Source organism: Pituophis catenifer, unplaced genomic scaffold (genome assembly GCF_029215685.1).
Source record: "Pituophis catenifer annectens isolate HBS135680 unplaced genomic scaffold, rPitCat1.0.hap2 SCAF_3, whole genome shotgun sequence".
In the NCBI taxonomy this organism is placed as follows: Eukaryota; Metazoa; Chordata; class Lepidosauria; order Squamata; family Colubridae; genus Pituophis; species Pituophis catenifer.
Window position 1 is genome coordinate 139,147,605 of NW_027256883.1, and position 27,074 is coordinate 139,174,678.

General features: G+C 34.9%; 1 protein-coding gene across 7 annotated transcripts in view; it reads right to left on the bottom strand.

Moving 5' to 3' along the window:
- Positions 1–27,074, bottom strand: part of ADGRL2 (adhesion G protein-coupled receptor L2) — a 280,781-nt gene that overhangs the window by 51,989 nt on the left and 201,718 nt on the right. For 3 of the 7 annotated variants that reach the window (XM_070941235.1, XM_070941233.1, XM_070941234.1), the window contains 5 exons: positions 22,744–22,835; positions 20,479–20,647; positions 16,666–16,794; positions 14,748–14,844; positions 3,604–5,667 (listed from right to left, as the gene is read on the bottom strand). In XM_070941235.1, the coding sequence (XP_070797336.1) occupies positions 4,913–5,667; positions 14,748–14,844; positions 16,666–16,794; positions 20,479–20,647; positions 22,744–22,835 (1,242 nt within the window). In that variant the 3' untranslated portion in view covers positions 3,604–4,912. Of the gene's footprint in view, positions 1–3,603; positions 5,668–8,342; positions 8,361–9,074; positions 9,157–9,378; positions 9,508–14,747; positions 14,845–16,665; positions 16,795–20,478; positions 20,648–22,743; positions 22,836–27,074 lie in introns of those variants that run through there. The other 4 variants (XM_070941239.1, XM_070941237.1, XM_070941240.1 and 1 more) reach the window with 3 other exon arrangements.

The window sequence follows — 27,074 nt, forward strand, 5'->3', positions numbered from 1 at the left end:
ATGTCTAGTTTTAAGATTCAAGACCGGCCTACACTGAACAAGCCCTCTTTGTCCTTCAATCTCTGCTGAAGACAACCCGGCTACAGTAGTATGAACAGTAAAGAAAATAGGCAGGATTGACAAACCTAAGATTTCATTTACAAATAAGAAGCCCTCCTCCAATCTAGCTTCTTCATTTATCACTTCAGGGTGTTTCAGACATTTGCAATTAGTAAAGTAACCTCTTTGTTGGAACCTTTAGTATGGAACCTTTCATACAGGTAAATATTTGATTTGAAGCAGCAAAACTCTAGCGTTTAAATTTTAAAAGCAAGCTTTGCTTTACCATTCTCTTATACCACTACTTCATTCTTGTTGGTGCCTGCCAGCACAGAAGCTCTCATAAAGATCCCAATGCTAATGTTCTCATTCTGTTTTGTTTTTGTTTTTTTTAAAAACCCACTTCCTTAAGTTGGCAGTTCTGGGCCACTAACTCCTGATATTTGTGGGATTTCCCCCCCCTTTTGTTTATCTTGGATGTTAGCTTCTGGAAGCATTTTATGATTTTTGAAAAGCATTAAGAGAAATGGTATAGTCATTAAAACCGAACAGGACTTCAGATTCAGTAACAGTCAAAACGTTTTGTCAGAACACGTAAGTTTCCCATGTAGCCCGTGTCAGCAGTTTTTTTAAAGCTACTGCATTCTGAGGTGCAACAGGGAAGCATTCCGCAGTTTAAAGAATTGCATCCAGGAGCAAATTGCGCAAACCCTATGTGCTCTAAATCCAATCCAATCAGTGGTGAGATTCAGCCGGTTCTCTCCGGATCAGGCGAACCGGTAGCGGTGACTGCGGGAAGCTCTGCCCACCCGCCCGGATGTAATGCGAGCCTACTGCGCATGCGCAGAAGGACATGTGCATGCGCAGATGAGGTGCGTGTGAGCGCGTGCTCACATTTGCAAACTGGTAGGGAGGATAAGTGAATCCCACCGCTGAATCCAATCCAAAGCCTATTAAACAGGCTTTTAATACATAGATCAGTGTTTCTCAACCTTAATAGCTTTAAAATGTGTGGATTTCAGATCCCAGAATTCTGAGAGTTGAAGTCCACACATTTTAAAGTTGCCTGGGTTGAGAAACATGGACGTGGATAGATCAAGGATTTTTTTTGAAAATGGCAGCAAATATATTTATTCCACTTTCTAATTTATTTATTTTAATTTATTAAATTTCTACACCGCCCATCTCACCTGTGACTCTGTACCTCATTACAGGTCTATAGCAGAAAGGATAATTAAGTAGATCCCCCCCACACACAAAAAAATAAATCTTAAAATTCTGAAAGATGCTAATTTTCACAATAAGGAAGACAAGAAATAGCTACAGAGGATTAAAAACTATCCATGTATAATAGAACATTAATAAGGGAATAATAATAAGTTAACATCTTGCATTAATTTCATGTGCTTACAAATTCCTTTTAGTGTTACCAGTTTCCATGTACCTTTTCCATTTTTCTTCAATTTATTTAAATAACCCTGCCTTTTCCTGTCTTGGACCTTCTAGCTTTGATAGACTATGGCAATGAAAAGTCCAAGTCTGGGGATGATGGGAACTGATGTATAGCATAGCCAGTGAGTACTACATTGAAAATACAGACTTAACTTCTATGAAGGCTTATTAGTGCATATTGGTAATTTCTCTACCTATTTAATAAGAATGTATGAAGAATTGTTCACATATGTATCATTCTCAGATTTTCTTTTCTCATCAATATAAAGTTAGACTCAGACTTCAATCATATCCTAGAATAGAACCATTGAGGTTAATGGAAGTAAAACAAATGAAGTTTATAAAAGGGTTCACTTAAACTACAGCTTATAACTGCTACTTGTTAACTCATTCATCAAGTGGTTTCAGTAAGGAAGAATATTTTCTAGTATGATCTTAGAAACCCAATGTACTTGCTTAGAACTACCTTTGATTTATTGCTCTTCTTTTGAAGAGCTCAGTGAACTTTCCAACTGGTTTTTGAGCATTTATTCTGGACATATTTACAGGCTCATCTACAAAACTTCTGTGGTCACCCCAAATAAAAGACGTACTTCCAATCACGTTCCACGGGTACAAAAAAAAAAAAATCTATCAAAATACAGCACTAACTATAGATGCAGTGCCAGGAAGACCTTAAATAGGAGTGGTATGCATGAGGTCCTGAAGAAGCAGAGAAGAGTTCACATGAGAGTAGACTGCAAGAAAATATAAATGGAAATAAAGAGCAGATGTGGTAAGAAGCAAAAGACAGTGGCAGGAAGGCAAGATCTAAGCAGGGGAAACCCAATATGTAAGAAACACAAAGTAAAAGTAGAAACACTAACAGAAGACAGTATAATGCATCACACACACCCTGCCCTCTTATCACTTACTGGTAGCAGCTGGTCTATGCAAACACCCGCCTTCTTGTTACACACTGCTCAGCAGTGGGGAACAGTCCGCACCTGCTATCCAGGCTAGTGCGGTACACTATGATGCATACACCATTCTGGATCAGGAGGGTGATAATTCTGGCAAAACGATCTGAGAAAATCATGCCGATCTGAAGTAATACATAGATCACAGCAAACCTTGGTGTACATTTGGTAGTCTACGCCACACATAGCTGCATCAAAAGCTTCCTTTAAATTAAATTCCATCCATCATTGTGTAAAGGCTACTGGAAAGTTTGGCTATGCAACTTTCAATCAATTTAGTGGTGCTTCTGCAGAACTTTCACTATGGATTGTACCCAGTGGCCTTAATTATTAATGAAAATCTTGGCAGGGACTGCCAGTTTAATGTTGGTTTTGTCTAATAGGGCCACAATACACACAACGCACGCTCAGAAACAGGAGGAAAAGATCCAACAAATTAGCAATAAGAATGAAAAATCAGCACATGACTTAAATCTGAGCTGCTGCGAACGAAAATTGGAATTTGGAGTGCTTTATAGACAATTCAGTATTGAGGAATAAACAAATAAGTTTAGTGAAATTTAAATCCTTTCTGTTGACACACTATAAAGCTCTGGGGATTGTATCAACTTCCTGCCTTGATTCCCTCTTTGCTAATAGTAGTAATAGGAGTCAGGTTAATTTGCATATCACAAAAATGCTGGGATTTTACCATTTTTGCAAGGGTTTGAATATTCATGGCATTTTAATAAATGAAGCAATGTATTTTATTTTTGTTCTCGGGAACAAGAGATTATCTTTATTGCTAATTGGAGATTTAGCACTAAAGTTGTTTGAAACATGATTGTACAAATTTTCTTTTAATAAATAAGATTGTATGGATTATTTTTTTAAAAAATCTCTCATATAAAAGGGGAAGTATGCCACTAATTTTTAACCCAATCTCCTGCTTTTCATCTTGATGACATGTGACATTAAAGTTGTGGCACAGAACTGACCCCTCCTTCAAACTTCTTCACATAGTCTGAAAACTGTAAAAGAAGTGATCCTTAAAGCAGAATTTCACCAGCTCACAAAATCAATAATCGAGCCTATGACCCATAATGCAAGAAAGCGCATTTTTACCTATTTGGAAAAAAAATTCACATTTATTTACTGTCAAACAGGTGTTAAACTTTACATTGGATATTAGTGATGGGCTCATTATTAACAGGTTTACACAAAGGGATTTGGGGGAAAAGAGCGAAAAAAGAAAAACCTGAAACAATGTACATTTAATTAGCTCTTTTATCATAAAATAAATTAATTACTAAATATAGGCAGAAGGAATATGGAAGAGTAATATTTGTTTTCTCTTAGCTTAAAAGGGGCAGGCACCTTCCATTCACTAGTCCACCTTCCCTCCTCCTTCTCCAAAGAAAAGAACAAAAGGGAACTGAATCTATAGCTAGTGGGTGATTGTTCTTTTTTTTAACCAAATTTGTGCAAGGCCTGGCATAAATTGGCATCTAAGAGAATTCTTCCCATAAAATATGTTCTTTTGGCAATATCAAGTTTAAGCCATAAGAATAGTCATGTCAAAGCAGAACACTGTTTACAGTGAAAAAGAAGTAGAAAATGGGCAGAGTTTGCAATTTAAACATATTACGGTACTATGGAACCAAGTGTAAGAAGAAACAGCTTGTAGCATATGTGCAACCAAGAGCGTTTCACAATATTTTCTTCAAATCCTTTAAAATTATTTTAATGACAATTATATTTCTGTTTGGACACAAAGGTATTTATTTATTTTACCCTAGCAATAGAACAAAATATAATTTCTTTAGCCATTTTTTTTTTCATGAGAACATTGTACAGTTGAAGAAATATATGAAATAAGGCCTGTGGCTTGATTGCTAGTGGTTAGACATGTTTTCAACCCTTGCCTTAGTGGGAAAGATTTGCCATGAACAGCATACTGGTGCAGAATCTCTCTCCTGCTTTTGCAAGTCTAGTCAGGAATAGTAAGGTACAATAAATTTGTCCCACAGGATTTTAGTGCCTACCTCTTGTATATAATACAATGCAGGCATACAAAAATGATGCAGCCATATTTACAAATTTAGTTCCCAAACTGCTGCTGTAAAATGGCTGGAACACTTTGCATGTATGTATGTGTGTGTGTTTATTTCACAATCTTTTTTTATTTTATTTTAAATGTCAGCAGCAAGATATCTTAAAATACCTTGATGGTATCTCTCTTTTTTTCTCTCTCTCTCTTTGTAACAAATAATTCTTTTAGTATACTCTGTGTATATACAAAGCTTTTTTTTATATATAAAAATTCACAGAACTGAAAGGTCCAGTCAACTCCTTTACATGGGAGAAACCACAGGGACAAGAGAATAGTCACTTCAAGCAGATATGAGGGGGTCTGCATGGAGCCAATTAAGTCTGTCTGTTTAATACTTGCATGTGGCCTTCAGGATTCCTTTGCTACGCTATTAAAGGCTTGTCACTAGCTGCATTTGTCCTTCCCTAACGTCCCCTTCTGGAATACATCCTTCCTTGTTAATGGGAATGATATAGCCATCACTGTTGCCTCTGCTGATTTGATAGTACATCTGAAGCGGATGGCCAGCTCCAAGGTTTGGCATACTTTTGTAGTAAATGTCCTCGTTTTCGCTTCTCCGGGAAGGAGAGAGATCTTCCTCCATATCAGGACTGCTCTCAAGGTACGGAGAGTCTCTGAGGTTGGGCATACTTGTGTAAAGAGAGTCTCTGTTGGGCGATTGGAGGTGGTCTTCCACTTCAGCTGTCAACTGTGACACGTAACTATCGGTTCCTTCCATCTTCACTTTCTTCTGTGGTTGGTACAGAAGAGAGTGAGTCCGTTGAGGAATCAATGGGGCCTCAAGTTCCTTTTGGTGCAGCTCCAGGCCCGTGTTATCACTGTGCATTAAAGACGAAGCATCAGCAACAATGGCGTCGTCTTCACTACTGCTCCCACCGATCACAGCTTTGATTGGTAACGTACGCTCCAGGTTATGGTTCTTGTGGCTGCCCCGCAGGTTGTTGTGCACCAACTCTGAAATGATCATTTTTTCAAATGCGGCATCATTCAGGCTTAGTCCACAGTCTACAACTTGCACACTGTCGTTATAGTCTCCATTGCGCAAAGAGTAGCTGTTGTTGAAATTACCATTTAGCGGTAGAGTATCCATGGCACTTGTATCCCTGGCATTGTTCAGTGAATGTCCTGCAACAGAGAAGGGACATCCATGGGTTACTGCTTACCCTGGAGCTAAAATTCTTATTCTAAGAAAGTCTTTAATGTCGTTCAGGACAAAATTGTACTTGGAAGTAAGACTTGGGGCATGACTCCCACGGGTAAAAGAGCTACACACCATATAGAAGACAAAGAGAACTTTACAAGGTAATATTGTTTTTCCTCGGAGCTTCAATGATATTTTCAATCAGAAATTTTAAAACAAATGTTAAAGGTTCTAATGTACCAATTTAGGATTCAGTTCCACAATTCTTCCTGCAAGGAAGAGGAAAGTGACTCCATGTCCTTGCATATGAATGCGAAGCAATTCATTCGTAAACATTTAGCGCATAAGTACAACGGGAAAAATAAAATCAACAGAAATTGTCCTAAACAACACTAAAGTAAAAATAAATAAATAAATAAATAAATAAATAAATAAATAAATAGGAGGGAGGGAGGGAGGGAGGGAGGGAGGGAGGGAGGGAAGGAAGGAAGGAAGGAAGGAAGGAAGGAAGGAAGGAAGGAAGGAAGGAAGGAAGGAAGGAAGGAGAATCAGGTCACATACAAAACAGAAGGTATATGCATAACAGTAAATTCACATATTTAGCAAGCAGCTACTTTAATATAACATTTCTAACATTTCCTTGTGTCTGTGTGTTTCTTTAGCTGAAGATGGAACAAACAAAAGAATGACCAAAAAAATGGACAAATACAGAGACTCCATGTTAAGCACAGACAGCCATCTCTCACACTGAAAGGGACTGAGGCCCACAAGCACCATCCAACACAGGAAAGACAGCAGGTGGAATGACTCACTTTGGACAACTCACATCATGTCTGTCTGCTCAGGCTATCTGGCCTAAGAGTAGCTGATATATAAAAGAAAGTAAAATGATTTATTGTAACAAGATGAAGAATTACTGAGCGTCTCAGCAACTTAGTCAGAGCAAGGGTTCAGCAAATTAGATTACTTGCAATAACAGCTTTTTCCCACTTTAATGTGCTTTTTTTTTTTTTTTTTTTTTGGGAGGGGAAAGGGTTGCATTTCATATTCTCTCTGCCAGGAACAGCCCCAGGCTTCAGAATGTCAAATTTTACCTGCAGCCCTGCAGTTTGCATCAGTCACAGTGACAGAACCGTATGAACCAGCGTAAGTCTATTCAGAATTAAGCCCACAGACACCATGGGCATATGGAAATCAAAAGCAGAAATGTTAGGGATTTCTCTAAGCATGGGTCACAAAAAATTAACCAAAAAAGAAATATTAGCTGTGGAATGGGAGATTATCAGTCAGAACCGATAACTTTCAACTGCTGAAGAAATGGAGAAATTGGATACATCTGCTGGAAAGATGACACAAAGTTTAGGAAGAGAGACAGAGGGGAAAAAAAAGAGAGATATAGGAATTTTATGGTGAAATGTTCTTTTACTGAGGTAAATAAATAAATTCATTTTTCTAGAGACAGAAAGACATGTAAACTAAGACATCACAATGGTTCCCAAACAAAGGAGATAAAAGAAAGTTCTTAAAGGAAACTGAATGGCATGGATCATGGAAAGTTAGATGATTTGTTAGTGAGCTGTTGGAAGAATTGCTTTTATTGTTCTAGACCAGTGTCTGGAACTCTTAAGGAAGAATGAAGTACTGTTGTCTGAATGAAACTGACCACTGTGAAGCTGCTGCATTATATGCAAGGCTTGGAGTAGTTACAGAGAAATAAAAAGGCTGTGTGTGCATCTAAAAATGTTTCCAGGTTTATTTTCAGCCAGTACTTAAAGCTGCAGCTTAACCAAAGAAAATTCAAAGTTGCTTCTATAACAGATAGAAACACTGGATTGATGCCTCAGAGATTTTTCTTTCCCTTTGGTTATGGAATACTAATTGAGGAATAAAAAGCTGCAGCTAATCTTACATTGCATTGTTTTTGCCATTCATGTGTGCTGAATTAGTATAAAAGGTTACAAGTCTTTGAAAAGCTGAAGGCTTTGATTAAACAAGTTTGGTAGGTGGGATAATTTAATATATGATGAATTTTGGATCTTTTCTTCCTCTTTATCCATATGGAACATATGGCATTCATAAGAGAGAACCAATACATGGGCCACATGCCGATATTAATTTCCTCTATAAAGGCATTCTCTCTCTCTCTCTCTTAATAATCTAATTCTTTATACTCTATTAAATAAATATTGAAGCATATTTAATAATCCTTAAAGAATTTTCTGTGATATACTGCAGAGTTAAGCACACTCCAATGCACTTAAGCCAGTTTTAGAGAGGCAACTTTAGATGCCCATGATTCAGGTAATTCACTTGAAGTCTTTCCTAGCCTGTAGCAAGATTACTGTGGGAATGTAAAAATATTAGGTCAATTATTAAGCATTTTGCTCAACAGTGCTCTGGTTTTAAGCAGCAAATTATTTCAGCATTGGATATCATCAGTTACCAATAGGGCTTGCTACAGACCTAGTGACTTTTTTGGGTTCTTCCAAAAAGCAGTACCCATGTACTGATGAGTGTGGAAATAATTAATTTGGAAATTGTGAACCACTTGCCCGCTGAGTCTACTTCATGACCGCTAGTTATGTTTTAATTGTGCCCATTAAAAATCATGCTGAAAAAATTTACATTTGATAGGCAAAGTTAAGTTTTACTCCCATACTTGTCTCTCTGTAGGTTGCTAGAGGAGAGCATAAGGAAAGTAAGAAAACACGAGAATGAACACAGAAACTGCAGTTCACTTTAAAAATAAGGAAAATTGACATAACAGGTTTATACAGGTTTAGTTTTTTTAAAAAAAAACATGTTATAAAACGTTTAAGACAGGATTTCAATTTACATTAAAAACTACTTATGAAACTAATAATTAATAAAGGTGCATTATTTTATTTTTAAAGGACTCATTACTTTTTTTAAAAAAACTATTGGCTGGTACAGTATAACAAAGGTATAGTTAAGGCTAACACTCTGGAATCCTGATACCTCTGGCTTTTATAGTGAATTAATATCCCTACAACTGAATGATAGATCAGAGCAATGTCAAGTTAGGTGACATATGCTCAGAGGACAGAAGATACACCCTGTCCCAAACATCTGAGATTAGATCCAGCAATCAGGCTGTATATTCCTCCCAATTCTGCTCTTCTAAGACTAGCCACCATCTGATGACTTTCTTAAGGAAACAAAGCAAAACACAACACAGCAAATCAAAGTGCTCCTATAAAGCTGCACTATACTATAGTTGGCCTCTAAATGTGACTCCGGATGCAGTTTTCCACAGCATGATAGTGCACATGTCAGGATGCCTTTGTGTGAGTTTAATGGTCTAATCAACTCCATAAGCAGATGTTCTCAGCAAGCTTTTGATTCAATTTATATTTCATAGATGTGATACCTCTAAGTGATATATATCTTGAAGATGGGCTCTCGGAGCATGGGGTGTCAGTCCTGCAATAGTATATTAAGATTTATGCCACCTGTGTTAAAAACATGGAGGATTATTGGCAAATACTATTATGGCAAAGGATTAACACTATAATATAGTGCAGTTTTACAAGCCTGGCATTATCAGTAGCATTGGAAGGAGAATAATTCTAAAGGAAACTGTAGCTCCAACTATGTTAAAAGAAAAGGCTTGGAGCAAAGCATACTTTTTTTAAAAAAATGCAAAATCAACATATCCCAAACTGTGGGCACACCTGGTGAGTTAAACACAGGAGCTGAAGGGGCATTACATACAACGGTTTCAGCGAGCAATGTGTTATAAGGATTGTTAGTGCCGTGCGGTCGAAGAAGAGGGTTTGTTAGTAGGTAATTGCCAGTCACTCCTAAAGCAAAAGAAACAGAAAGAGAGACATCAGCTCTTTCATTTCAGGCTGACAGTTCCAATAATGTGTATTTTTTTTTTTAATTTCATTACAAGTCATGTATATTCCGTCAAATTTAATTCAGCTTAACATTTCTGACTGTATTTGAACTATTAATTTGAAGGGAGAGAATGAAAATATAGTTAGGTTTCGTTAATTCACAGGTGCTGGCCAAATCCCCAAAGTAAACACCTGCTGAGAAATGACATTTGCTAATTTATACAAAATTGCTGTTAACACTCCAATAGCAATTAAATACAGAGACCAATGTTCTATTTCAAGAAGTTACAACTTCATGCCTGTAACTTTAACCGTGGATAGGCACCAGACTAGATACATTAAAAATTTGTTAATTGAGAGCAATAGGCAATTCTCCCCTAGCAACAGCCGAGGTTTATCACTAGCATAGTTTAAAATGAAGTTAAGGTAAGCAACGGCAAGCTGCAAGACGCCAATTCCATTCTATGCAAGGAACACATGCCGAAGGAGAGGTCGAAGGTAAATCATTCATATATTTTTACATGTCAAATGGGCTTCATGCTGCACTATTGGTGAGGATTTGTAAAGTTAATTATCTTTGAAGTTATCTCTACTCTCTCGATAAAAAGAATCTTAAATCTACACAATGAAAGCTCATACAAAAGCTCTTTCTGCAATTTCAATCCTAATGCATCAACACTTTTCAATAAGCTTCTAATGAAGCAGCCACACACATAGCATTACTTGGTAAGAACTCAGCATGTGAAACATCACACTGGTTTTGGGTCTGTTACATTAATATTGTTGTCAGAACAGATACAAAGACTCCGCCGCTTTGTGGACATGCAAATAAAATTAGATTGAAGGCGCCTTTCGACTGAGCAGTCTGAAAGTATATAGGGGAAGCCTCGCATTGTATGACAGGATGAGTCACAGAGAAGCCCAAAAATGCATATACAAAATTTAAATTGATTAGGTTCTCATTGTGGCAATAGCAGAAGATATTACATTTTAAATATTAATGCTCTTATCACTACTAAAAATATTATTACTCTAGGTAGCAAAAATCCTGGAGTTTTGGGAATTGCTGTACTGTCATTTTATGTTAATCTTATTTGCAATTTGATTTAATTTATTTGATTTCCCCCCCCTCCACTGTTTGAGGCTTACTCTAAATATTAGCAAATCCAAATCCTTTTGTCACTATACTACATATCATAAAATTGCTATTATAATAACTATGCAGTAGGGTTCCAGTTGAATTACATAATTGGCTATAATTCTTTGCTACCAGCTTAGACATATTGTTTCCAGTATACTCACCAGATACAGTTGAACATTAATACCTTAATTCTAAGTATGACTCTTTTTTCATTGTAAACTAAGAATCTGGCCCTTATTCTTCTTAATGTTATGGAATCTATTTCATTGGGATGTTCTCAGAGAATGCAGACTTCAGATTTGCATTATCTCTGAAACTGTGCCCAACCAATCAGGTAGCATCAGAGGTGCAAAAACAATTGAAGCCAAATTACTATTGAACTTGCATACTAAGCATAGCTTGTTTTAATCATGGTTAGATGAATAAATCTGAATTGCATCAAACCATGGTTTATGAGTGAAGTGGTTGTGTTAGTGTAACAAAATCATAGGTTGTGGGTAAATCACGACTTTGAGTTGCAGATTAGTACATCTAATTAGGTTTTTTTTTTCCTTTTATAGAAAAGAAGTGTTACAGGTAGTCCTCAACTTAGAGTAAGTTTAACAATTGTTCAAACTAATAATGGACTTGCCAAAAGCTATTATATATATAAAGTCTATGGTTCTGCTTAATGACCAGCACAATTGCTTAATGACTGCTTCAAAAATGGAAAATGAGTAAATAAATGAAAAGGGTAAAATTGGATCCAGTCCATGGTAACCTGCTTAACAACCTCAGTGGCTTATGACTGTAATTCCAGGTTCAATTGGTCATAAATTGAGGACTACCTGTAATACATTCAATTGACAATAAATCATTTTACTTTACAAAGTTTCTTTCCAGGGAGAAAGATCAATCTGATAAGAATCCATGACTCCCTCACATTCTCCTATTATACAGCTTGTCTTTTAATATAGAACAGGGGTATCAAACTCGTGGCCTATGGGCTGGATGCATCATGCACTGGCCACACCCATGCCCGGTTTAGTGAAGGGGGAAAAAGTCATGATACATCACGTGATGATGTGAGTTTGACACTCCTGATATGGAATACTTTTTTGTTTCCAGTTCTTGATTTTTCTCCCCCCTTCCACTTCTAGTTCACCTTTGTGGCAAGGAAGGGAAGCCAACAAATAATGTATAGCCTAAACTGAAAATAACATATCCTTTGCAGAGAATGGAAGGGAGCCTTAGACAATGATTGGGTTGAGATCAGAGAAAAAAAATATTGCAGTGTCTTTATTCTGCCAAAAAACAGTGGTTATTTCCTGAAATTTATACATGTTGAGTTGCTTGGTATTACAGCTATGCATAAAAGATCAGTTCATCACTGGAACATTTCACTTTCCCTAAAATGTTCAATTTGGCTCATTTGGGGGCTGGATCACATCCAGAACTCCATTAACTACTTCCTGTTCTGGAAGATACGCTTGCACAAATATATAAACCACTTTTAGAATGCTCAGATTGACCAGTTCTGGGGGGTGGGGGTGAGGAAACAGAACGTTGCAAAGAAAGATCACTCCCATTTTGCACGTAATTGCTTGGCACCACATTACAATTAGACAAGAAAAACACAGAGCATTGGTTTTGGTGAAGGGAGACTCATGTTTCCTACCAAGGATAATATAGACATTACAGCAAGGGCAAACAATGATGTATGAAGCTGCAAGGAACAAGAAATCCCTTGTAGGATATACCAGTACCTCACACAAATTTGAACCCAGGAGTTAGGTTTTTAACTGTATACAATATTGATGAACATTGAATAGCTTATTAAACCTGATTGTATTTTGTATATTATTCTAGAAAAATTCAGAAATGGCTTTATTATCTTTTCTTTTACATACGCTCTCATACAGTACGCTCTCATAGAGAGGGTCTCCTCCGGGTGCCCTCAGCCAAGCAGTGTCGACTGGCGGCCCCCAGGGGGGGGCTTCTCTGTGGGGGCACCTACTATCTGGAACGAGCTCCGGAGGATCCTGGATCTGCGCACCTTCCGCCGTGCTCTTAAGACCCTCTTATTCCAGCAAGCCGGCCTGGCCTAATTTTTCTCCCCTTTTTAAAATTTTAAATTGAAATTTTAATTGGTTTTAAATTTATTGGGATTTTAATTGTCGTGGGCCAATATTATTTAATTTGGTTTTAAATTGTTTTAACTTTTGTATTTCTGTATTTTATCTTGTGCCTGTTCACCGCCCTGAGTCCTTTGGGAGTAGAGCGGTATACAAATTTAATAAAACTAAACTAAACTAAACTAAACTACATATAGTAGATATAATAGCATGTACAAATAATGTTCACTGCAATGATCATATGTTTGTGTTTTGCAGCTACAATAATTAACATGGACATCTAGAGTTAAGGCACAATGGTGTCAAAATGATGACACATTGCATCATGACTTTTTGATGTGCAATTATTTAATGATGTCATGATGCCATTTGCTTTATGTTATGATACACACATCCTCATTTCCTTCTCTTTCTCTCTCAAGAGGACACTTGTGCTTCTTAATCACTTCACCAAGGAATAGGTATCTAAAAATATTTGGTTTGTGTAAACAAATCTGTCTCAAGACAATGAGGAAACATTTGCAAGTATGGGGAATGTTGTTATGGAAACCAATTCTTGCTGAATCAAAGTATGAAAATGATCCTCTTTCGCACAAGAATTCTCTTTTGGGATGAAAGAATCTACAAGCAAATGGCAACTTTTTAAACCAATCTAGCTTGTGATTTTTTGGGGACTAGATACCTAGCTTGAAATAGTCATGCTATTTGCCTGATGACGTGATTAAGAAGCACAAGGGCTGTGGTGCAGTGGTCTGAATGCAGTATTGCAGGCTAATTCTGCTGACTGCCAACTGCCAGCAGTTTGGCAATTCAATTCTTACCAAAGAATTTTCAAAGTTGACTCAGCTTTTCATCCTTTTGAGGTCGGTAAAACGAGGGGCCAGATTGTTGGGGGCAATATGCTGACTCTGTAATCCACTTAGAGATGGCTGCAAAGCACCGTGAAGCGTTATGTAAGTCTAAGTGCTATTGTTATTTACTATGCAATGTTCCTGTAATGCTGACCACAATCATGCATTTATTTTGTAAAATTGAAGTGCATAATAATTATCACCCAATCGTTGTCATGGCAGAATTAGACCTGGGCACTGAAAGTGATCCAGTGCTTTTCTGAATGTTCAATTGACAAGAAGGCACCTCTTATCATCTCACTGGATTTGGAGGAAGTGATCTTGCCAATTTTGAATGAGTATTTTAAAGCTTTAAATTTACAGCAAAACATTGTGCTTGAATAAAGTCCCATTGTGGCTATTTCCAGATGGGGCTTTAGTATTGTTTAGTACTGTATGCCTACGTGAACAGGATTGAAAATATATAAATATTAAATCTGAATTAAAGTCATAAAGGGTTAACCCAATATCTAAAAAGCAAGCTAGGGTTTTCCCTCCTTCCCTGGGACTGTCATGTGGCAGAGAAATGCTCCACATTCTAAACATGATCAGAAGTATCTTGGAAGGAAAATGAATTTTCAAATGAAAATGAATTTTTATAGCAAGCTGATGCTAATTTGATTTTACAGGCAAACTGTGTATGGTAATCTAATGCATTTAAAATTTTTACTGTGCTGGTAGTTCTGTTTCAGTTTTAGGATATATAGGTTAGCAAAGTTTTAAAATTATATTCTTGCTTTTAAGTTAAATTATTGATGAGACTTATTTAAATACGCTTTCCATGAATGCGAATGTCAACTTTCATCCTAAATAAGGAGATGAAGGAACTGAGTTTTAAATGTATTCAAGACAAATAGTCTGAGTTACAGTTTTTTTTTTTAAAGTCTTTCACATATGTGTCTGTTTTCACTCAAATGCTGAGATCTTTGGCTATAGTAACTTCCCAGAGTACATCTGTTTATTTGGCTTAATTACTGCAATCTAATACGTTGACATTTTTATTTAAGAAATACCATTAATTAAAAAAAGTAGAGTGAAATCTATCAAATAACTGACCTTGATTAAGGGTTGAAGTGCTATTGATATCACCTGAGATAAAGGAAGATTCAGATTGCTTTCTCACAGTATCATTCCACATTCTTCTTATTCGGCTCTGTTAAATGTAAAGAAAATCAGGTGGAACTGTCACATCTCAAAGACTACTACTGCCACTTTATTACTAGTCCCCAATCATCTCATGTAATCTCTTATGTAAGCTCTTTTCATGAACACAATAGTATTCGCTTCCAAGTCAATGTGTTTCAGACTATGCTGTTAATTTTCTTTTGCGTGGTAAGTGTTATGCATATTATTAAAATCAGGCTACTGAAAAAGAGAGAGAAGTTATACTGGATATGTTGTTATGTTCTTGGCTTCAAATTCGCTCTGGAAGTTTTGGTGCCTTTTAGGCACTGTTGAGCTTGTGGCATTATATTTTCTCTCCAGATTGACCAAGTGATGCTAAGGGAAGTATTAACAAAGTTGTGGTTCAGTCAAGTTCCATTAATCACCTCAAAGGGTTGTTGTTGTGGGAAGGATAGAAGAAGGGAGTATTAGGTATGTTTGCCGCCTTAAGTATGAAAATAATAAAGGCGGAATAAAAAAAAGTAAAAAAAAAATGAGGCCTGTTTATGTAATTTACGTGTTTTATTAAAGGTTTTCTAATCCATGTTATGATTACTTCCCAATACCGTGTTTCCCTGAAAATAGGACCCTGATTTATATTTTTTTGAACCCTGAAATAAGCGCTTGGCTTATTGCCGTGTGCTCAAAAGCCCGATTGGGCTTATTATCAGGGGATGTCTTATTTTGGGGGAAACAGGATACTTCCAGAGCAGCTGAGCTCTAGTATGAAGGAAAGTTAAGGAGTTAACTGTTTGTGAAGCTTCAGTTGTGTTTTATATGAGGAAGTTATAATTCATAACTACTTTTAGAAGAAAAAGAGATTGGATATAGAAACACACACCCATGCACACAGACATAGACATATACGGACAGAGAAATTAAATGCAGTGGCCTAGTCCCATTCTCAGTTCTTTTCATTTGCATGTAACATCATAAAAATCTGGAGAAAAACATAATGTAATATAAACATGAGGGTCTTAGCCATAGAAATAATTTTGTTTAAATAGAAATGTATCACTAGTTATACCTTCCCTTTTGGGTCATTGGGTTCTATTTCAATACAAAACCACAGATTTTTTTTTTTTTTAAACCAGTGGATAAAAAGGTCCTGGAAAAATTGACTTTATACTTATGCAAAAGGTTGTCTACCATTTTGCTTATGCATTAAATCCACAAACACACTCCAAACACCTTCTTCAAACATAATCAGAAGTCAAACCCCACAAATACATGACAAACATTACTTCAAACAGTGAGGTCTTGTTTGCAATTGGCAACTGCATATATTCAAAAGTGCAGGTAATAACCAATATGCAGTAGTTCATGCAAGTGGTTTTCCTGGACGTTTTGCTAACAATACCTTTATTTTACATACAAAAATGTTTTTGAAATAGGTATCTAAAAATCCATCAGGAAATATTTTTGAAACTTTTCTTTACAAGGAGTATACTTTAGTTTCGTATCTGATTTGCCTTCTGACCTTTATAAAACTTTTATTTTATAAAGTTGCATTCAGTCATTTTCTAAAGAGAGAATGGTTATTTAAGTATGCTTGGATGGACCTATTCCTATTAATCACTAAAGAATTTAAAACTACCTCCACAAATTCCAAACTTTCAGAAATTTTTGAATTGACATACATTGTGTATGTTTGTGTATGTGCGTGAATGTATCAAAAAACTGTCAACAGGGATGTTATAATGAGAATACAATTAGTGCATCTAAACAGAACATATCTCAATGGGCTGTTTGATAACCAAGATTAATTAAAAGATGCTGTCATTAGAAGTACCATCAAAATGTTTGTTACCTGAGTGCCAGAGGAATAGCGGGCACTTGTTCGTGTTGTTGATGCTTTTACTGAACTGTGTGGACTCTCTGTGGGCAACCCACCACAGCAATATGAATGTCTGAAGCACTTGCCATACTCTTTGCGTACCTATATGTGAATAACAATGATTGTAATCAGACACATTTATGTTTTCCTTTTTGAAAGGTATTTCTATATAATAAAATGAAGCATATAACTGTTTTAGACATTCAATTAAACAAACAAACATGAATACTGTACTTAAATTATTTTGTAATATTTACGATATTCGGGGAACTGGTTCAATACATTCCAAATTATATTCCCAAGCACTGATTATAGGGGGGAAATAGTGACCTCTTCTTAGCTGTAAGTATTATTTAGGAGCCAGAATATAACGTGGCATCTCTCACTCCATAAATTTTTCTTAGGAAAACTAGTGGGCTACCTGCAAATGGCTGAATTTTCTAGAGTTTTCCAGAAAGTTCTGACCCTAGAGTGGTAAATTCTGCAGATTTTAAATAGATGATAGATAGATAGATAGATAGATAGATAGATAGATAGATAGATAGTCCTCATTTACTTATTTCAACAGGGATGGGCAACTCTTGGTATAATTGATGCGATTGTAAACTGAAAAATCATGTGATTGTGCCAACTTACATCACCACAGATTGTTAAATGTGACCACAACTTGTAACTTCCTACCGGCTTCCCCATTGACTTTCCTTGTTGGAAGCTGTCTGTGAAGGTCTCAAATGGTGATCACATGCAACTATAGAAAATGTGAACCAGTTACCTCGCATCCAATCATAATCACATATTGTGGCGGATACTTCGATGGCAGCAATTTCACATCTCATCATAAATCTTATTTTTCAGTGCTATCATAGCTTCAAATAGTCACTGAATGAGTGATTGGTAATTGTGGACTACCTGTACATTATTCCATTGGTAGGTAATTTGGCTACAAATGTATCAACTAAATATTTTCTGCTAATACACTGATGATCATTCCACTTATTTTAAGCAGAGAGATTGTGACAGGATATTGAAGATTCAAGACAGAACTGAATATCTTCAAATAGCACCTGTTCTCTGAATGTAGTCTAGTTTAAGTCATTAATCAATGTTTCAAGATATTCAACATGGTTTTTCCTTTTGTATTACACTGCATGACAAAGGCAGATATCTCTATGAACATGCTCAAATATTGAGATCATCCAGAGAAAAGGATGATCTCTCTGTTACAGCATCTGTATAATTTTGGCTATAAATCAAAAAATGGTTCTTATGGCTGCATAAGATTTTGGGAAATCCCAAACAACAGAGACCCCTCTACTTATAGCATATACCTTGTTAGCAATGGAAAAGGTATTTAATTTAAAGAATTGGTTTGCTTTTTCAGCTATTCCTTGTTGTAACCTGCATCAAATTTAATTATGCTTTACTGCTGCTGTTTTGGTAGGCATTCATTTGATCTTTTTATGGTTTTAGATTACTATTTTATTTTCAGATGTCGTTGGTTTTGGCTACACTTTTTCATATTTCATAGAAAGACAACTAATATGTAAAATAGTTAAATATAAACATTATAAGATTATATAATCTTATAATATACTGTGTTTCCCCTAAAATAAGACCGTCTTATATTTTTTTGAACCCTGAAATAAGCGCTTGGCCTTATTGCCATGTGCTCAAAAGTCTGATTGGGCTTATTATCAGCGAATGTCTTATTTTGGGGGAAACAGGGTATATATATATCCTTCTGATGAAGAACCTTCGATTCAAATAAATTCTACAAATAGCTTTTCACACAGACACAGCCAAATAACACTAAACTAAATTTGTGTTGAATATGCGTGAACATATCACAACACAGAAGGTAATGAGCCTAATGTAGGCCACTACTGATTTCAAGGGATGATATATGTGGCTGAGCTCACTGGAATTTCATGTAGCAAATATAAACACATCTTGAATTTCAAAGTAGTTAGTTGTTCATAAAAACAATTCAAATAAAACTAAAGCCCTGTACTGATAAATAACACAAATATTTCATGGACATGCATAACTATCAATTAAAAGATGCTAACAGCTATAGAATTCTACCCAACAGATCCTCTCATTGTCTCCTAAATAGCACTCTCTGAGGCTGATTTTGCCTAATTGTCTATACTGCTGCAAATGTACATTTTCTGTCGGACTGCACATTCCACTGCCATCATTTCTAAATTACAGCTTGCTGCAAACCGAGGTAACAGAACTATCATCTTGTCAGGATTGGAAACATAATCGTTTTCACTTTCCCAATTTTATTTCTCTGCTCAATTTAGTGACCACTAGCAATAACCAAATAAAAAGACTGCATTAGCAACATATAGAAAAATGAAACAATATCCAGTAGCAGAGAGTGAAGCTTTTAAACTTCAAATGACAATCTGAATGACATTAGAAGCATGAATAATCTTGATTTACTTTACCTACATTTTCTACACTTGAATGGCATTTTGTTATGACTTTGTTGTGCTGGCTTTGCTTACTATAAAAATAAGATACTGCATGTTTCAAAATATTAACACTATAAAAATAGCATGCCTTTGTATTTATGATTTTGAAAGCAAAAAATCCTAATATACTATTTTGAAAAAGTGTTCAGTATTTTCCTTTTATATTTTTTTAAAAAAAGGTAATATTTAATTTTAGCAAATTTATCCTTATAGATGATATTAGCCTGTTTCAGGAAAAAGCAGTGTAGAAATACGTATAAAAGTTGCAGCAAAGTTAGATGTCACTAAAATTATAAACAAATTCTGAAATGCTTGTTTCATTTTAAATGCAAAAGATTACTTCTCTCTCAGTCTTTACATAAGTAGCATACATATGTGATGTATCACAAATAACTAACTCAGTTATGTCTTTTTAATCTAAAGATCTTAAAGTAATGCAATACTTTTGAATCAAGAATCTCCAAATATAATCCCAATGTGATTAAAATTTTACTTATGGGTTATTCATTTTTTCTTGCATTATTATATTTCAAGATTTCTAAATTTAATCTTTTCTCATTTAATTTTTGAAACAACTAATTTTTATTGCTGATATAAAAATGCCTTTTTTCTTAGAATGGAAACTATTATTAAGTGCCCAGGTTACTTTGATAAAGGAAATAATATATTCAACTTACTGGAAATTAAAGTCTATGCTAGAACCAGCAATTGTGATTTTTTATATATAATTATATTCAACAATATTTTCTATCAGAGCATTATAAAAGAGACATTCTGCTTATACAGTACATGGAAGAAGCAACAGCAGGACCATACCAGTTCCCTTAAATAGCTTGCTAGTAGTCAACTTTTGATGAAAACATCTTATACATAGTGATCTAATGAATAACTTCTAGACTAATATATTATTCTACTGTAATCCCCCCCCCCCCGGTTTCTCATTTAGAGTTTTGCATGTGGCTCCTGGTTCCAACAAAATAAAAGAAATAAACTATATGCTAAATATGTAATGCTCATTAGAAATGTGCACGTTGTGTCAAAAATGTATACGTGCAATCTTTGTGAGAAAAAAAATACTTAAATTCAATTTTTGCACAGATTTTTTTTAAACATTCAGTAAGTGGAGATGGAGAAAACCAATGCAAGATTCACATTGATTGATAAAACAATCAATGACTAACATTTTTGTCAACAAGAATTTTTTCCTTGTTTTTCCTTTAAATGTGCTCTAAAATTTCTCACACTTATGGTATATATTTAGTTATTCACTACAGATAAACACATACAAATGAAAATGACTCACTTTCTTCTGCAGTGCACAATGAAAGATGAAAATAAACATTCCCTGGAAAGCATTAAATACTGTGAAGAGGTATGCCATCACAATAGTCTCCTCGTTGATGTAAAGCAGTCCAAAAGACCATGTTAGACCAAGAAGACATAGGAGAGCAAATGCACCTAGAGCCCAAGACCTGAAAAATAAAATAAAATTAAGCAAGACTACTGAGTTTTTTTTTAAAAAAAAAATCATTGCAAATTTATGCATTACATTTTCACTTGCTATGGTTATCTGTTGCTAGATTTACATTCAAACATTTAAAAAGAATAAACTATTTCAACTATTAAAGAAGGAAACAGTCCTATTCTTTAGTGAAAGCAACAGTGGTAGATGAGCCCTTTCTTATTCATGACTGAAAACGCACAGTACTATTTTGAAATGCAAAAAATAGAATCCATGATCCTGTAACCTTTTATCTGTATGTATGTATGTGTGTATGTGCATTTTATCACAAATATTTAGTCATTAATAGAAGACAGGTTTTTTTTTAAATAAATGTGCTTGAAATCTGACATAACATACACAGATAACATAGTTATACAAGGTTATATGGCAGTTCAGTAGCCTATAACCAAAAGCTCAAAAACTCTGCTAAACTAAGACTATATCTTCTAACTTTCATAGGAAAGTGTCTTACTGAATGTGGTTAAGTATGTGGATTTAGCAATATAAACTCTTTAAAGGATTTCATAATGAATAGTTTCGGGAAAAGAAAAAAAAAAGAAAGAAAGAAATCGCAGAGGACAGCACAGAATGAAAAGGGAAAAGGGATTTATTCATTGCATTCCACATCTAACTAATGATCTTACTTGATAAATGGCTTATTATCTTCATAGCTAGAAAGCATTATAAGCAGAAAAGAGAAACAAAATTATTAGACAGAAATTTAATTTGAAATTAATAAAAAAGCATTTTAGTAAAGTTCATACAAAAATTAGTTAAAAGGAGAGAATTCAAAGTGCAGATGCAAGCAATTTAAAATAATAAAGGCATTTAAGAATTGAAAATAGTTTAGCAAATTAGATATTTAGATTAATTAAAATTAGGGACAATCCAGGAAATTGTCCAAATTTTCAAGGTTTTTTTCTTTCTTTTTTTTCTTTTCTTTTTTTTTTAAAGTCATGCTTTAAATTTGTTAATATAGGGTTCTATCTTACCCAGGTAAGTCCGTATTATAGTAGCCATCACAAACACGGTAATTACTGGTGTAGATGAGAAGACAAAAAGAGGAAGAAAAGGAAGAAAAGAGAGAGATGCTAAAGATTAGCTCTCTCTCTCTCTTAACATGCAACATGCAATGAAGTTGATATTGTGACCTATCTAAGCAATATCTAGTTTGCAATGTTAGGTATCTTGCAAATTTACCCTTGTCACATTCTATTTTCAAAGACAATTTAAAAACCCAGTCTGCAGCACAATTGCTTGGAACTTATTAGAGGCTTCTTTCTTATGATAAAATTTATTCAGCCCTCCAGCATCAGACTAATACAATAACCTACCCTCAAATAACCCTATGACTTAAAAAACGGTAAAAAGCTGGAATAGGCAACACAAGACTGAAGTGTTTTTAACTAGAAAACTTCAAATCAATTTCTATTCCTTTAATCACAGAAACACCATGGATTGACGCTGAAAGTGCAGACTTTATGTTGCCTAGCTCAGCCCTTAAAGAGTGATCCACCACTGTCAGTTTTATTAAATTAAACATTGCTTCAATTTCTGGAAAAGAGAGCATTACGATAAAAAAATAATTGTTTGTTAAATTAGCATGAAAAGGAACGGATAACCATCAAGATAGCCATAGCAATAGGAACAAACTCTCTTAGGAGGTCAGAGTTATGACTAGGGAAACTGCTGAGGACCCCCTAACTGCTGAGAATAATTTAACAAAACAAACCCAGCAGAACAACATCAGCCGTGCAGAGAGGATTGCAATTTCGAGGGGCATTTTAAATGCAAATGAAATGACTGTGCTGCCCTGGAATTTCAGGAAGGCACCAAACCAACGCCTTTGACCACCATGCCAAGGAGAAGTTATTTAATTTCAACCTTGTGTGTAACATTAGAGCAACGAATGTGTTGAAAGCAAGACTGGTGTTGTTCATTTCTAACTGACATCTGTGGTTCCTGGGAGACAAAGCCATGTGTTCCTAATGGAGGGGAGCTTTCAATCAGCTGAAACAATCAGACAAATAATCACAGTTTTGGATCTGAACACATAGCACTTACTTAATGTTTTCCAACCTGCTAGAGTCTGGTTTCAAAGTGTTTGAGTGCTTCACCATTTTGCACAGTGTGATCACCAGGAAGATAAGATTCAGCTGTCAAAACAGATACAAATGAAATTAAACTACTTCAAGAAACAGGTTGATTAATGACGATACTCCAGACTAAACAAAAAAGAGGAAAAGCTATCATTCCCCAAACTATTCTGTGACATGAGTACTCTCGGGAAAGTAGCTTCAACAAAAGATTAGATCAATGGTTAAAAAAAAAAAAAAACCCAGCAGCAGCAAATATGTTTTTCAGATAACCTCTTGCATTCTTTCCAATGTAAATGAAATTGGTAGAATGCTTGTTTAAAGTTTTATTTTAGCATATTTATATAATATATACAATGCCTAGTGTAAAGTGTTACGTTATATAATAATAGTAAAAATAAAAAAATTAAAACAATCCAGCGTATTTAAATATGCTTCTACAACTCTACCCTTTTAATCACTTAAGGTGTTTAAGGCTATATGAATAAGAAAAAAAAAATCTCTTGCAGGTGAGAAAATCTTTTATACAAAATTAACTGCAACAGGATTTTTTTACTTTTGCTAACAATTTGTTTTCTGCCTGGTTTTTTTTTTTTTTTTTTTTTTGGTATGTGTTGGTGGGAATGTGTTCAATGCATGGATTGTCTCCTTTTCAGGTAAATATATTTCTGTGTCATGGCACAAGGTAGTAATTAAACACAGTTCTGATATATCTGCAACAAATCATTATAGAAAAATAATAAATTAAAAATATTATCAGAAAATTGAAATAAACAAATCCTCTTCCAATTATGTATAGTTGCTGTTTCCACAATGGATCCTGAGCTACCTATTTAATTTGTTCCTACAGGGAAAATTATAAAATGATTTCTGAATCCCATATAAAATTGGCCAATTAAATCTTTAAAATAGTAAATAACAAAATCAAAAATTTAGGAACTATAGAATAGAAAGAAGTACTTGCAATAAGTACAAGACAATAATTTTAGCCTGATGTTGGGTGTGATAGTTTACAATCAAATAACTTAAGTTATAAATAATTCATCTAATGGGTAGATACCCACAAAGTTAGTTTTAGCTCCTGCTCCACTTTTATAGGAGTGAATAACAACCCATGACTCCCTTCTCCTTCCCCAAACAACCTACAGAATAAATTATGGGTCCTTTGCATTCTATAAATTTCTTAGAAATTATTTCATTAACTTTTTCAATGCTGGCTTACTAATGAATATGTACTCTTCATGAATTTAAAATGTATCTGCCAAAGAATAATATATTACAAATTACAAATCATGTATCTTCTGTTTTTCTGCTCTGATGTCTATTTGACACAGGTTTATTTCCTGAAATAGGAGGCATGAGATCTAGTCTTTATGTCTTTTTCCACACAAAACTATTATTGTCAGGCTCGGAAAAAGTAAATATATTATTCCTAGACTATTTAATCAAACTCTCATCATCCCATTCCCATTGACTTGCTATTGTGGTGTTTTGGTGATATAACTGGTCCTTGTGCAAAATGGTTTTATGACTTACACTGACAAAACTGCTCATATTTTTTTTTTTTTTTGTATTGATATTTATATTGCCTGTGTGGAGTTTCTGGCCCCAATGGGAGAGAGATTACAACCAAGGAGCCAATATTCAGGTCTTCGACATATTGCATAATGGCATTAGCTGTCTTTTGGGAACTGAACCCTTGGCTGATACAAAAATAATAGCTTGTAGAATGATCAGCTGACATTTTGGCAGCAATTAAATTTAAAGCTGTGGTTAATGCAAGTATTTATATTAATCACATTATATGAGGTTGTCCATTGTTTTCATGGCTTAAAGTATACATGGTTTAGGTCAAGGCAATAGGGTTTTTTGTTTTTTTGTTGTAAAGGCCCCACTGGGGCCAATCGGTGAATATTGTGAGTTTTAATAGTGCCAGAGTTACTAAGTGGGTATAAATGAAACTATTTCATCTCTTGTTTTCATGCTTCTAATTTATTTTTAATTTGCTTCTTAGACTGCCTAGGACCTAGCACATTAACCAAATGTTACTACTGATATAAATAAGATCTATATGTCAAAATATATTCAACTTATTGAATATTTATTTATTTATTGAATTTAAAGCCTGACCTAAGCTGCATAACATGAGTCAGGTATCCATAGGTATTAATTGTGAAAAGCAGTTATAATTTACCCCCCCACACTCCAAAAAAAAAAAAGGATGCACAAATGCACAATTCCCAACACCAACCCTATGTGGTTTGGCCAGGAGTGAAGTTCAATTTGGTGTTCTTTGTTCCCATTTAGCACCATTAACTACTAACCACATTAGCTATCTTCAACAAGCTACAAACAAACATTACCTATGGCTATGATATGTGGTAGATGTAAGTTAGTATCACCCAGCTGTTTCTATCTTATGCCAGTATAATTATTTATGTGCCACCCATTTTCTATAGAGGCAACTCTGAGCATCTTACAAATTTAGTGATTTAATTCCAAAATACCTGGAAGAGATTCCTGACATGTGGCATTATAATCTAGTTTGTGTTATCTGTGTCAATAAACTATCAATTAATGGAATCAGCCTAAACAAATCAGCGTTGTTTGGGAACAATTTGGGAACAATAAACAAACAAATGAAACTTAATCGATACATTTGGAAGCTTCTGTTGAAAGAAGAAAAAAATGGATGGAAGAAATTGCCCCTGTATTTTATCGAGGATGATAAATCTTCTGCAAATGATAGAAGGAGTGGGGGTGGAGTGGAAATGAAAGTATCTTAAAAGTACTATAAATCCAAGATGACGTGCCTATGACAATACGGCCTAGGATGATTCTTCTCTGTATCTTACTGAATATAATATAAAGCAATAAACCCAAGTTCATTATCTGAAAAGCAACACTTAGAAACCTTTCAAATATCAGCAAGGCATTTATATAACCTTTCCTAAAATTATCACAATGAAAGAATAGCATCATGATGAAGAGAGGCAAAGTCTCCTGAAAGATAACTGCCTTAGATGCCTGTTATTAACCATGACAACAACAACATCAGAAGGCAAACCCGTCTTCCATACTTTATTCTGTTCCTGAACACAAGTATGTAATTCGGTGTGTGTGTTTTGATGTTACAACATTTGTTTTGCCACATACACCCTCATATAGGCCTATGATTTTGTCTCGTAATTTACTTACAATCACAGAAAACGAAGACAAGCAAACAAGCAAATAAACGTCCTTTGAATAACTTGAGCCCTTAGGCTACATTTATAAGCTAAAGGGCTTCAGGCAGATCACTATATCATTGGGAAATACGAGAAGCTAAAAACAGCCTGAAATGGTGATCTACTTAAATAGGAGTGGGCACCTTTCCCTCGGGACACATTCCTGAGACCTGCAGAAGCCTTTCCAATGACTTTGGGCTTCTTAAAAATAATTTGGGGTAATTTTTAAAGATGGGAATGGAAATTGGAGGTCTTTAGGTGAAAAAAAAATCACACTTATTCCAAAAGGTACTCCATTCCCCATAGGTGAAATCATACTGTCATAGTTCAGCCATTTTTTTTAACCAAACTTCAAATTTAGGCATTTGAAAGCATGAGAACTGGAAGAGTTTATCTCTGAGAGAATTTTCATTCCCATTCTCACCCAATATCAAGAGTAAAAAAATAAAATTAAAATAGGACTGTGTTTTATATTTATTATTCAGCTATTTACTCACCTCTTTTCTTCCCTTACTCCCTTACATTTTATAAAACAGATTGCTTGAATTTTATATTGCAGACCTAAATTAACAATGCTATAGAGTTGAAAAACGCATCTAGCTGGTCTAATGTTCATTAGTCCATACTGACAATGGTATCTTATTTTAATAACTCAAGATAATAATAACACTTTATTCTTTATATAGCCAAAAGGCCAATATATATATATATATATGTAAGCCTTTCCCTTTCTTCTTATTATATGAAAACTCTGGAATGTTCAATGTATGATAGTTTTGATTTTATCCAAGCTTCTTGAATTTAAAATACCCATGAAACATCCTGTATATCACATAAAGCATCTTGAAATGTAAGTTATGTTCACAAAATAAGAGAGACCTTGCCCATATTTGAATCAGCAAATCAAAGTTTACTGTCTAGTATTTTATTGCCTCAGAGCAATAAATATCCAGATACAATAAGGGCACTGAGGAGAGTTAATATTTACCTTCTTAAAACAGAAATTATTGAACTATTTATTCACCATTCATGAGACAAAACCTTTTTTGTGAAATGTTTGTGTAACATTTCA